The sequence below is a fragment of the Vipera ursinii genome (assembly GCF_947247035.1).
Source record: "Vipera ursinii genome assembly, chromosome: 2".
In the NCBI taxonomy this organism is placed as follows: domain Eukaryota; kingdom Metazoa; phylum Chordata; class Lepidosauria; order Squamata; family Viperidae; genus Vipera; species Vipera ursinii.
In genome coordinates, this window is record NC_139513.1 from 122,231,077 (window position 1) to 122,244,252 (window position 13,176).

General features: G+C 37.2%; 1 protein-coding gene across 2 annotated transcripts in view; it reads left to right on the forward strand.

The window, feature by feature from the left end:
* Positions 1-13,176, forward strand: part of SPATA20 (spermatogenesis associated 20) — a 59,295-nt gene that overhangs the window by 10,383 nt on the left and 35,736 nt on the right. The window contains exons 1-8 of one of the 2 annotated variants that reach the window (XM_083352721.1): positions 340-462; positions 2,111-2,248; positions 4,554-4,618; positions 6,003-6,157; positions 6,244-6,387; positions 7,092-7,293; positions 7,394-7,524; positions 10,429-10,533. In XM_083352721.1, the coding sequence (XP_083208847.1) occupies positions 407-462; positions 2,111-2,248; positions 4,554-4,618; positions 6,003-6,157; positions 6,244-6,387; positions 7,092-7,293; positions 7,394-7,524; positions 10,429-10,533 (996 nt within the window). In that variant the 5' untranslated portion in view covers positions 340-406. Of the gene's footprint in view, positions 1-339; positions 463-2,110; positions 2,249-4,553; positions 4,619-6,002; positions 6,158-6,243; positions 6,388-7,091; positions 7,294-7,393; positions 7,525-10,428; positions 10,534-13,176 lie in introns of those variants that run through there. The other variant, XM_083352720.1, reaches the window with a different exon arrangement.

Here is a 13,176-nt window from a genome sequence, read left to right on the forward strand (position 1 = left end):
TCCCCATCTATCCCCTCATCCATACCATTGATGAAGATGTTGAAGAGCACTGAGCCCAGAACAGCACCACACTACACTTCCCTCCATGTAGTTAAACTTGCAAATGATGAAATATTCGTGATGACATGTTGCTCATACTGTATGACAAGGTTTCCCTACTTGCATCAAAGGTTGGGGTGCACATACATGTGGGTGGTATTTCTGTGATCATGTCACTGTATGTGTGTCATCAGTTTAGATTACTATGATTGCCACTGTACAACTTCAAGCAGCTGCTCCTATTATACTGGTATTGTCCACGTTTAAGATGTTCATTTCTTTCTTTTGCATAGCTGCCCATAATATAGAGAGGATTTGTACCTAATATTCCCAAGTGCTTGAAGTTTTATATGCATTTCCCCCAAATATGTGCAGTTTCTACCAAATGTTTGAGCCAAGAATGATGGATTTCGTACATCAGAGGTACTATGCATTACTGTTTTATGTGCCCTAACAGGAATATGGTCTATCCCTTGGCAGGCCACCTAGTTTGTTTAAAATAATGGCAGATTTCTTTTTACTTTGAATCTTTATAGCATTTAGAAAGTTTTAGACCCTTGAGGAATGATCAGCAACCCTAGATAAAAAGTGCGGATTACAAATATTCCAGAGAAGATAATGAGAGCAAGGAGGCTGTTATTACACCAGGCATAGAGCAGAAAACATTATTTATAAAACAAACAACCGGAATAAAAAGAGTAGAAAGTTTAGGATTGATGAGGTTACTGTAGAGCAAGAGAAAGGCTCATTTGGGACAAATGGGCAGATTGATAATTTTGAGAGCCTCTCCTCAGCACATTTATAAAATGGCTGCCAATGATAAAGCACTCATTTTTCAAATTGTAGGGACTGGCACTCAGCTTTATAGCATGGTAGCTTCTTAAACAAACTGTATAGGTATAGGAAATGACAAAGTGTGTTAGGGGGGAACTGGAATACAATTTCTGTCCTCCCCAGTGTACCCTGTACATGGCTTGGGTTTGAAATCCTCACTTTCTTCCAACTCAGATGCTGGCTGAGAGGTGAGATGGTCTGAGGAGGCCTGAGGTAACTGAAGGAAGTAGTTGCGGAGCTGAAGGCCGCTTCTGCTGCCTTCCTCATAAACATGAGCATGAATTTGGGAGATACTATATCCTTTGGGGTTGATCTGGGAAGGGAATCTTATTCCTTTCCTGTAGGCCTTCCTTCTTAGCATATGTAGTAATATATAATAAACTTTACCATGGCCTCAGAAAGAAAGGGAACAACCAAATGAAGGGTAAAAGCCACTCCCTCCAGTAACAGACTGAAATTAAGAAGACAATCTTGATCATCAGTCTTAATATGGAGGTGATATAATAATAATCGGAACAGCTTACATTCTGTGATGGTATCTAATGCATCAGACAAAAACATCTGGTTATCCCAGGTCCTTGAGAAGGACCGAGTACTGGATAAAAATGCCAAATCCGGTCTAAACATGAGAGGTCCTTGGTGCTCTCTGAGCTTGCTTGTTTTCTTGCACTAGTTTGGGTAATGAAATGTCTGTGAGAAAACAAGCAAGCTCAGAGAGCACTAAGGACCCCTCATGTCAACCCTAAGTTACAAATATTCTCCTTTATTAGTACCAGTCTATTTGTCTGACTGCAGCCAACAACAACAACTTAGGAATTTTTCTACATTTTGAACGATGTTCTAAAATTTTAGGCTAAAAAAATGACTTCCTTCTCTTATGCTTAATGCGTGTAAAACCATGATCTACTCCCTGGGGCCTATGCAAGGAATTACCTGGGAAGGAAGCCTGTTTGATTGAAAACCACATGCCTACTGAGCCTAAAGTCTAGCAGTAGGCCTCCTAAGTTCTGTTGACTATCCAGTTTTCATTTGGACAAAATGCCAATTTGTTTGTTTGTGAATTCAGACGGGTCTGTTTCCCGGCAATGCAGTTTTGAGTCTGATAAAATGCCAATTGAGGAAGTATATGCTGCACATTGCCCTAGAAACCCAACCTGAAATCCAATCTACACCTAGCTGCTTGGGAAAGAAACTGACCAAATTGCCTTCTGTCTATATTTGGCATTTCTTGTTTCAGGACGATCTTTCTGAGGGCGACCTCAAGCATGGCCACAGGGGGGAAAGGCAGCCAGACCAACAACAGCCTCTATACTAACCGGCTCATCCATGAGAAATCTCCTTATCTCCTTCAACATGCCCACAACCCTGTTGACTGGTAAGGATTTTTCCCCCCTTTCTCTTACTAGGCACAGGAGTGATGTGAAATAGATCATTTGGGGATTTCACAGACACTTTTCTTTAAGAATCTACCATTTTCCTTTAATATTTATAGCAGCCTCCAGATTTTCCATTCTCATAAAAACATTTTTCCTCCTGCAACTCAGTGTCTAAACAGCACTCTCTCAACTTTCAGATACAGACCGTAAGCTTAATTCCATCCTTGTTTCTGAATTCCTGTTTGTAGCTTGTTTCTGAGCTCCTCCTTTATCTTATCTGCAAAGGAGATGAATCTGAGGTTTATATAATCATATTTATTTATACCTCTCCCTTGTTATTCTTGCCTCTTTTATTTCTTTTATTTCCACTCTTTTCTATGATTGAGATTTGGATTTCCTCTTCCTCCTTCTCCTTGCCTATTTTTATTTTATTCTGTTCTGCATATTAAGAGGTTATACGAGACTGCCTAAGCCCTACTGTTAGGTGCTGAGGCTCAGCATTGAAGGTTGGACAGATGGTGATTAGTGACAGTGACTGAGATCTTCCTTAGATAACAAGGGAGAAGCTAACAAAGTGCTTTGATGTGGCTCTGGGTGTGTGCTGTCAGCACCTCCTTAATTCATATTTGTCAGGATTGTGTAGGTACTCTGTGAGCCCAGGAAAAGTTGCAGCTCCTTTATGGAGGGCCAATGTACTACTTTACTTTTTCATTTCTGAATCTGAAATGTATTTTGGTACAGAACAAAAGAAATCTTAAAACATTTTATTCACACAGTTGTTTTAGTAGCATATTTGTTTTTCTTCCATTTTAATTGTCTTTTATGTTGTTTTGGGTTATAGTTAATCTTTAAGTTTTTAAAAATATGTTGTGCCTATTTTGTATCTATTTACTGAAAAAATGGATTGTGAATTGATTGGCTTGATCTATGTCTTGAGATGAAATCTAAAATGTTTAATCGGACTGAAAAGCTGAGACATGTCTGTGTTTGATTTTAGATGTCTTTTGTTCTGTAAAACCTAAAGATAGTATATATAACAGGTGTCCTTTGTTAACATTTGAATTAGGATGTTGTTGAATTTTTTGATAGAAGGGCAAGGAGAGGACTTTTGAACAATTTGGTCAAAATGTTTGGAGTAGCTTTGCTTCTAATATTGTTGTCCAGACATTTTATCTTTTTCCCTTCCTTTTTAATTTAAATTTACTTCTATATTATATTGTATTGCTGATATAATCATACAGTAATTGGTTTCTTTAATACAATGCCTCCTTGCTTTGGGACTACCTTAGTTGGCAACTATTTGCAAATAAGATAGTAATAAATGGTAGTACACAATTCATTTTCTGATCCATGCACATACAATATTTACAACCAAATTTATGTGCCTGAAAATAACTTATGGTAGAATAAGAGTAACAATGGCATTGCCGCACAAGAGGATTTTATCTAAATGAGATAGCAGCAACCAATGATCTCTCTGAGTCATGTGAATCATATGCTTCACTTAGTGACTGTTTTGCTCAATGACAAAGTAGCTGAAATGGAGTGGATGCAAAACATTTTTTAAAAAGCTAATTTTTAATATGAGATTAAAATCCCTGAACCTATCTTTCAAGAATGCTCATAGAACAATAAGAAGTTTCCCATTGTTTATTAATTAGATACATAGTCCACTTTTCTCCCAACAGCTTAGGATATCTAACATGCAGGTCTCGTTTAATTTTATCTTCACAACAGCCAGCTTACGAGGTAGGTTAGTGAAGGGAGTGTCTGGTTTAAAGCCATTCTGTGAATTTTTATGAAGATGGATCTGAGTATGGGTCTCCCCAATCCCTGTCCAACATCTGACTGTCCAGAACACCCTGATTGTTCACTACACAGCAAGCTACTTTTAATTAAAATGGTTTCATGGATACTTAAAATCAACAGCAGCAATGAGCTCAAATTCTAACTATACACTTGACACCTAACCTATGCTAAATTGCTCTGCTCCCCCCCCTCTTCCGGATGGAGACCAGCCAGGAGAGTTACTTTGGCATAGTTCCAGATTTTACCAAATGTGTTATTTCCTGTGCAAATAGTTCAGGCAGCACTTTTTAGAATGGACATGGTTTCTTCTGCTTGGCAGGAAATGTTGGACTGCAAAGCAACAGTGTTGAATTTTTCTGTGGATGCTGTCTTATATCAGAAAGCTTTCCAAGCAGTTAGAACAGGTTGTAGCCACTTACCTACATTTAACATAGGTATATTACAAAGGAAACACTATAAAAAATCCAGCTTCTTCCTTTCCTCAATTTTCTTCAGGTATCCATGGGGCCAGGAAGCCTTTGATAAGGCAAAGAGAGAGGACAAGTTAATATTTCTGTCAGGTAAAAATGAATGTGTGATGTGTGTTTGTGAGCTTACAGATAAAAACAATACTATATCTTTGAGAGCAGTTTGAAATCCAAAAGGGTAAACTTGTGGGTAAAGGAATAAATGTTGTTCAAAGCAGATCTTCAACTGTTCAGTATTTTTTTTTAACATCTTATTTTTTTCTGGGGGGAAATGAGAAGCCCATCTTTCTTTTCTTCTTCTAAAAATTGTATTTCTTGATATGCAATTTGCTTCTGTAATGAGAAGGAGCTTATATTACAAAGATCATAAATAGATTTGCTATTGATCATCATCATCATCATCATCAATAGATTTGTTATTTTATTAGAAAGTAATCCATTGGTTGTTTAAAACAACTGACAGTTAAAAAGAGTATGGATAAAGATATACATTGGAGGAATGGGGTGGATTTATGTATTGGATTTTTTAAAATAGTTTTGCTTGAGTGTACTTATTTCATTAAATTTGTTATGTCTGCCCACTCCAGTAGACTCTTGGTAATGTATAAAATCCATATATGCAGTCAAATACCACATGCTTCTCCCAGAAGAAGGAAGCAGAAGCCACCAGCCTGATGATGACGGATGGGATTCCGTCGAAACGTTGCGCCTACACCTTCATTTCTACGCGGGAAAAAACCCAAAAGACCAAAGGTCCACATACAGACACCCGCAAAAACCTCAGAAAACAAATATATACATTTATATATTCTATATAAAATATAGAACTTGAAAGCCCTGGCAGAGCCTCCACAAATACATTAACCCTGGGCTTGCGGCAAAGTCTTTCTGGAACTCCAGGAGTTTGGGCACCACCTATGTCTTTGGGAGGGGTTTGCTGCCTGGAGGGCAGGGACAGTGATAGAGAAGGCATGCTTCCTTGATCCCACAAGATGATAATATTTAATTGAGGGTATTGTAGCATACAAGGAACCATTCAGCAGAACAAAACCTAAAAAGGATTATCGTTTCCAAGTTGCTGTTATTGCTTTTCCTGCTTCTACAATTTTTACAATCTTTTTTTCCCAAAACTTCACTATTGAAACTTTTTCTTAAACATCCAAATCCCATTTATTCACCAACCTTTTACTATTATACTAGCATTATTGCTGCTTAGAAGTAATATTTTCTCATTTTTTGGAAAACCTATGAAGGATTAGAATCACCAACATTGCTTATGGTCAGCAATTCTTGTTTGATCTGCAGTTCTTGTTCTTGTTTTGCTCAGCCCCTTAAATGTGCTAAGGGAGATTATGGGGTGATCTCATCTTAAACTCCCATCACGCCCCTTCCCTTGGACTAAAAACCAACACTTTGTAAATTATGGTTAATCATTTTTTTCATAAATAATCTTTCTTTAATTGATACTTTTTTTCAGTTGGCTATTCAACTTGCCACTGGTGTCATGTTATGGAACAAGAATCCTTTCAGAGTGAAGAAATTGGTCAGATTTTGAATGAGAATTTTGTGTGCATCAAGGTGGATCGTGAGGAGCGTCCGGATGTTGATAAAGTTTACATGACCTTTGTGCAGGTGGGGAGTTGGACGTGGAGAAAACTTGGTTATTTCCAGAACATATGTGAAGGGTTTCTGATCTATCTCATTCTTTTTCACTGCAGGCAACCAGCAGCGGAGGTGGTTGGCCAATGAGTGTGTGGTTGACTCCTGATCTCAAACCATTTGTAGGTGGAACTTATTTCCCACCCGAGGATGGAATTTATCAGGTTGGCTTTCGGACTGTTCTACTTCGCATCCTAGAGCAGGTAGGAGATTCAGTATGCATAATTGTAATAAGCTGAATGTGTCTTTGGAATAGCATACACTAGTGTCAATTTTGAGCTTTTACTTGAAAGGTTTATAAGAGAAAATGCAGTGAATAAAAGTTTTTAGCTTAAGCTCAGGGACAACGTGATTTAAGGAAAGAGAAACTGAGTCATACAAAACTTTCTAATGGAAAATATTCCGTGGATAGAAATCAGTTTTGGTTAAAAACACATGTTTTTAATATTTTAATTTACATAATGTTGCATATCGCTGAAGGTAGGTAATTAACAAAAACTGTTAGAAAACATTTTTGTGGATTAAAATTTCATGTAGTGATTTTTTCCCTCTATGGTCATGATACAACAGCTTAGAGCATCTCATTAACTAGGCTCGTACATTAGCTCATTTAACCTATTTTTATTGAAGGAACTATAGGTAGAGTTCATACAGTATTCTAACCCATAGGTTATGCCATGTAACTATAATGATTCAGTTTACATAAAAGCAAACATATATATGTAAAACCTCAGCTGGAGTGTATTGTCCCTAATGTATTGCTATCTCATTTTTAAATTGATATGTGAGGAGGAGCATCTATGATGTCAAACCATTTTTTGAAACAAATTTGAACAATATGTTTTTAGATGAGGCACATATAAAGAGTAGCAAACTATGACTTAGATATCTTCTCCCCACTCCTCAGTGGAAACGGAACAAAAATATCCTTTTGGAAAACAGCCAGAAAATCTTGTCTGCACTGTTAGCTAGGACTGACGTTGGCGTTCGAGGGGAGGAAGCACCCCCATCCTTAAAAGAAGTGACAACCCGATGTTTCCAACAACTAGCAGAGACTTATGATGAAGAATATGGTGGATTCTCAGAATCTCCCAAATTCCCAACCCCAGGTTAGTTCAAGATTGTCTAGCTATTTCTGTAGGAAGAGCTACTACTATTACATAAACAATTGACTAATGTTCGTTACTTTACTGTTTTCTTTTATTCCAGTTAATTTGAATTTTCTCTTCTCCTATTGGGGTCTTCAACGGTCAAATGCTGAGGGAGCACGAGCACTTCAGATGGCCCTGCATACACTCAAGATGATGGCATATGGTGGCATTCATGATCATATTTCACAGGTAAGATCGTAACTTTTCATTAAGGAATTCAGAAATAATGTTTGTCAGAGCCTGTTTGTCTGCTTGTCCGCCCCTTTCCAGCTTACATTTGTGATTTCATAAATCTACTTTCCAGTTTGAGAAGTTAGAAGTTAGTTAGTTAGAAGTTAGATAAAAAGTATAATCAACAAATACAAAATTGCCTTTGGAATCTAGTAATTCTTAAAAATTGTGGCACACTTTTGAATTCTAAAAATATTGCCAAAAATGCAGGTGTTTTAAAGCATATTTTTTGCATATTCTACTCTCTCTAGAGTCCTACTCATTTTGTCTTATGGGGAATGAAGAATTAATCAGTCCTCTCTTTCCAGGGTAATCATATCATACATAGCTTGCTAAATAGTTGATTTGGTGGTGTTTGTAATTGGAAGGATATCGCATCTCATGTTTTACAAGAAGGTTGTACTGTTTCTAGCATGTGGAAGAATTGAGCAGATTTTTGGGGTGGAAAGCAGTGGTAGTAGATACATGGAGATTTTGGGTACCTACATAAACTAAGGGCACACTGTAGGCCAGGCACATGGTCTAACTATTCTCCCCACCACATTTTAATTTTGATTTTGATTAATTGAGTTGAAATTTACTCTTAGTGATCACAAACCTCTTCCAAGATGATCTCTCCTAAACCTGGTCTTTCAGTTGTGCATCCATCTTCACTACAATTGAATACATCCATTTTTCTGCTGGCCATCATTTTTTCCCTTCCACCATTTATAGCCATTATAGGTTTCTCAAGAGAGAATAATATGTCCCAAAAGTGATAACTTGAGCCTGGTCATTTGTACTGTGAGTGAGAACTCTGCATTGGATTGTTCTGTGATCTGGATTATAAGCCACCCAGAGTTGCTTGATGGTGAGATGAGTGGCATATATATTAAATGAATAAATAAATGAATAAAATTATTTATTTTTTCTCTATCCATGGTGTTCTCAAGAGTTATTTTCAACTCCAAGTAGAGTTGTTTTCAACTCTACTTCTTCAATGGCTAACTTTGCTCCTACAGAATATTATAGGAAAAAAAGTCTGAACAGTTTAGAGTTTTGTAGATATAGACAAATCAAGGCATCCAAATATCTCTTCAAAGGCCTTCATTGCTACCTACCAAGTGGTAGCCTGTGACATCTTTCTTGTCTGTTAATATCTTTATTGTTAATTGTTGTTGTTAGTTGCGAAGTCATGTCTGACCCATCGCGACCCCATGGACAATGTTCCTCCAGGCCTTCCTGTTCTCTACCATCTTCTGGAATCCATTTAGGCTCACGCCTATAGCTTCAGTGACTCCATCCAGCCACCTCATTCTCTGTCGTCCCCTTCTTCTCTCTTCTCTTGCCCTCAACCTTTCCCAGCATTAGGCTCTTCTCCAGTGAGTCCTTCCTTTTCATTAGGTGGCCAAATTATTTGAGTTTCAACTTCAGGATCTGACCCTCTAAAGCATGGGTCTTCAAACTCGGCCCTTTTATGACTCATGGACTTCAACTCCCAGAATTCCTCAGTCAGGCACACTGGCTGAGGAATTCTGGGAGTTGAAGTCCATGAGTCATAAAAGGGCCAAGTTTGAAGACCCCTGCTCTAAAGAGCAGTCAGGGTTGATCTCTAGGACTGACCAGTTTGATCGCCTTGCAGTCCAAGGGACTCACAGGAGTCTTCTCCAGCACCATAGTTCAAAGGCTTCAATTCTTTGGCGCTCAGCCTTTCTGATGGTCCAACTTTCACAGCCATACATTGCAACTAGGAGGACCATAGCCTTGACTATACACACTTTTGTTGGCAGGATGATGTCTCTGCTTTTTAGTGTGCTGTCTAGATTTGCCATGGCTTTCCTCCCCAGGAGCAAGCGTCTTTTAATTTCTTGGCTGCAGTCCCTGTCTGCTGTGATCTTGGAGCCTGGGGAAATAAAATCTGTCACTACCTCCATTTCTTCCCCATCTATTTGCCAGGAATTGAGAGGGCCGGATGCCATGATCTTGGTTTTCTTAATGTTTAGTTTCAACCCAACTTTTGCACTCTCCTTCTTCTGTCCATAGGGTTTTCATGGCAAAGATACTGGAGTGGGTTGCCGTTTCCTTCTCCAGTGGATCACGTTTTGTCAGAACTCTCTGCTATGACCTGTCCGTCTTGGGTGGCCCTGCATGGCATAGCTCATAGCTTCATTGAATTACGCAAGCCGCTTCGCCATGACAAGGCAGTAATCCATTGTTAATCCATTGTTAATAGTTGAACCCAAACTTTGAGGACTCCTGTAATAGATCATTTTAGTCCATGGAGATCTTTAAAAATAGCTTTACAGTATGATTCAGGAAATAACCTGTCTAGGATAGTCTTTTTAAAAAAATCTCTTCTCCCATCCCCTTTTCCAGCCACTCCATCAGTCCAGGCTTTTAACATTTATGAGATATGACTTTTAGATGATTGATTTGGAAATACAATATATGCTTTGCTGAAATGGCAGAGTCTAGAAAGATAAGCAGAAAATGAAGAAGTTTGTTTCCTGGAACTTTTACTGCTTATGCCAGTCATCACATCGTGGTTTGCCAAATCCAACATTTACTATGCTTTTACTGTTCTATTTCCATCCAATGTATTGGCTAGTAGATATTTATGTTCTGTGAATGAGTTAAATCATTGCAGATTGTGATGTGACTGACTTGCACTGGCAGTTTCATATTATCATTAGGCCACTTATCCACCAAATGATCATGATCATTTGGTGACCAGTGAAATTGTTGGCCTGATCAGTTAACTCTCAAAATTATTCATCTTCCTATTTTGTACTGCCTAGGTAGAAGATTGAATTCTAGTTCTTACATGGCAAAAATAATGAAAAGATTTTTCTCCATCCCATCCCATCCCCAATTCTTCTGCAGGGGTTTCATCGCTACTCTACTGACCAACGTTGGCATGTCCCTCACTTTGAAAAAATGCTGTATGATCAGGGTCAGCTGGCAGCAGTTTATGCCAAGGCATTTCAGGTATTCCTTAGCAAAATCTTTTGGCCAGCATATTAAGGCCCCAAAGAACCAATGAATTCACTTTGTTTATATGAGTTAGAAAGCAAATTGTAATGGTGCCTGGGAGAAAAAAAGTTGGGTAATTTTCATTACCTTTGTTTCTTTCTTGCTGATTTAGATGAATGGCAAAGTGAAAGTTACAGTTTTACCCAGGAATAAATCTTATGATGCCTAGTAGCCATATCTTTGTGGAACAGTACTATTGGTGTGTATAGAAAACCTACTGTTCAATGTGACAGAGTTGATCTATCTTGGGGAAAGTATATTTCCTTGGATCTGGAACAGCAGTTGAGATTCAAATTAGTCTTTGATATTTGAACGAGAATATGTTATTGTTAATGACTAGGGTGAGTTCTTGAATCCTTTTTAATGTTACAGGTCATTCTCCACTTATTGCTGAGTGAACATGGAGATAACCATGAATTATAGGGCAAAAAGAGGAGGATGAGGCAAGAAGAAAATATTGTAGACTGACATTTTATTTCTTTACTTCAGTTCTTGCATACAGAATTCATTTATTCAGGTACAGATAAAACAGAAGAAAGATTTCTTCTTCCTTTTGTTCCTTTAATGACATCAATGACAACTAAAGGGAATGCTGATACTGTTGATACAGCTTCCCTATGCCACCATTGTTTCTTATTGCCATTATTTTTAGCAATAATTTTGGCACCCCAAGTGTGATATGAAAACCAAAAGCAACATTTAGATGTATCACTTGGAACATTACAGAATATTTACCTAGCATTGTTGAGAGGAGGGAAAAAAACCCAAAAGCAGTTCACTGATTTGGAGACTATTGCACTATCTCTATGGCAGACAAGTTCTGCGACTAAATGAATTTCCTTAGTACTCCAGCCAAAATTACCTCTTACAAAATTTTGGGGTGTTAGTACCTTACAGTGCCCAACACTTCCAATATTATTTTTCACATGTGATTTCCAAGTGTCATAAATGTGTCCATCCACTATCACAATGGATTTTATAATCAAAGGCAGTGATAGAGGAAGATTGTTTTTCATCCAAAGAGAAACTAAATCAGAATTAAATGATACAAGACAGCCCGTGCCCCAATGGATCATTTTTTCAGAGATATTTCCTTACCAGTTTCTTCGCAGCCTTGAATAATGATAGAGCTTTTAATGTGCTTTTTTTCTCCAACTGGAGAAGTTGGGATACATTCAGATATGTATCTGCCTTAAAAATAGTCCATGTTGAATTGTATAGGACAAACATCAGCACAGGAAATGTTTTATGACATTTTATATTATGACATCAACAGTTTAACCCATGCTGAACTGCATAGCACAGTCAAACATGAGCACAGGAAATGTTTTATGACATTTTGTATTATGTTGTAAACTGCTTTGTGATATTGTTGTAATAATAAATACTGAATTTTGAACATATTCCATAAATTAGCTCATTTGAGATACTTTGGTTCAAAAGGTTTTGTCCTATGGCGCATTATTTTGCCCCATTAAAAGTTTATAGAAATCAGTTTTAGCAGTATATAGAGCTTTCATTCTTCACTTTATGTTAACAGCATGGCAGGATACCTATTGTTTTTTACATTTCCAAGAGAATCGACATAATTATATGATATCCCTTTGTTCTTCAAAGTCTCTTTACAGATTCTATTTGTCCTTCATAATTAGTTTACTTTTCAAAAACATCCTATATTAATTCTAGCATTCTCTTGAAGCAATGCAAATATCTACAAATAAAAATGTGCTTGAGTTGTAAGATATTAGAATTGTACTAGAGGATATATCAAATATATGACAGTACTTGCATTTGTTTAGATTTTAAAAAAATAAATTGGAGTCATCAGGTTTCAAATCCATGCATCACCATGACATTATAATATGCACTGAAGGGGATTTTTGCTTTTTTGTTTTTACTTCATGCTGCTTATAATTACAAGAGCGATAGTTTTGAAAGCTGACTATTCCTCATTTAAAATGAAAATGGCAATGTCATTTCACAAATGTTCTGTCTTTTGTGGTTTACATCGTATACCTCAAGTTGGGTCTGCAACCAATTACTGTTTGTTTATATAGAACACAAGGCCTTTTCCTGTAGCAGTACTTTTTTTTGCAAAATAATCTCCCATAAAAGGTGTACCAAAGATGTTCCATTAAAATCTTCTGAACAGCTGTATTTTTGTTATTCACTCAGCTTTTGTGGGGAAACAGAAATTGAGGCATAACTCTTGTGTAAGTTGATGTCAGTTTACAACTGTGTTTCATTAAGGGCTAAGAAATATTAATATTTTAATATATTTATACTCTGATACTATGGAAAACCTATGGACCGTATAGTTCTCAGGTCCACTCTTCATAGTCTGCAGAAGCCTAAGCATCCGGCTCACTTTTCCTTATTGTCAGCTGATCAGATAAACATGGGAACATATTACTGTGGTGAAGGATGGAAGTAGAGAAGTTTATAATAATTTGGAGTTCTTTATCAAAATGTCTGTTTTCCACATTATTGATATCAGCAGAAAATAATGATCTTTTAATTGCTTGTATATTTATTTGTAAAATGTATTGGTCTCCCATCTTACCACAGAGTAACTCCTGCAATAAATAAATAAATAAA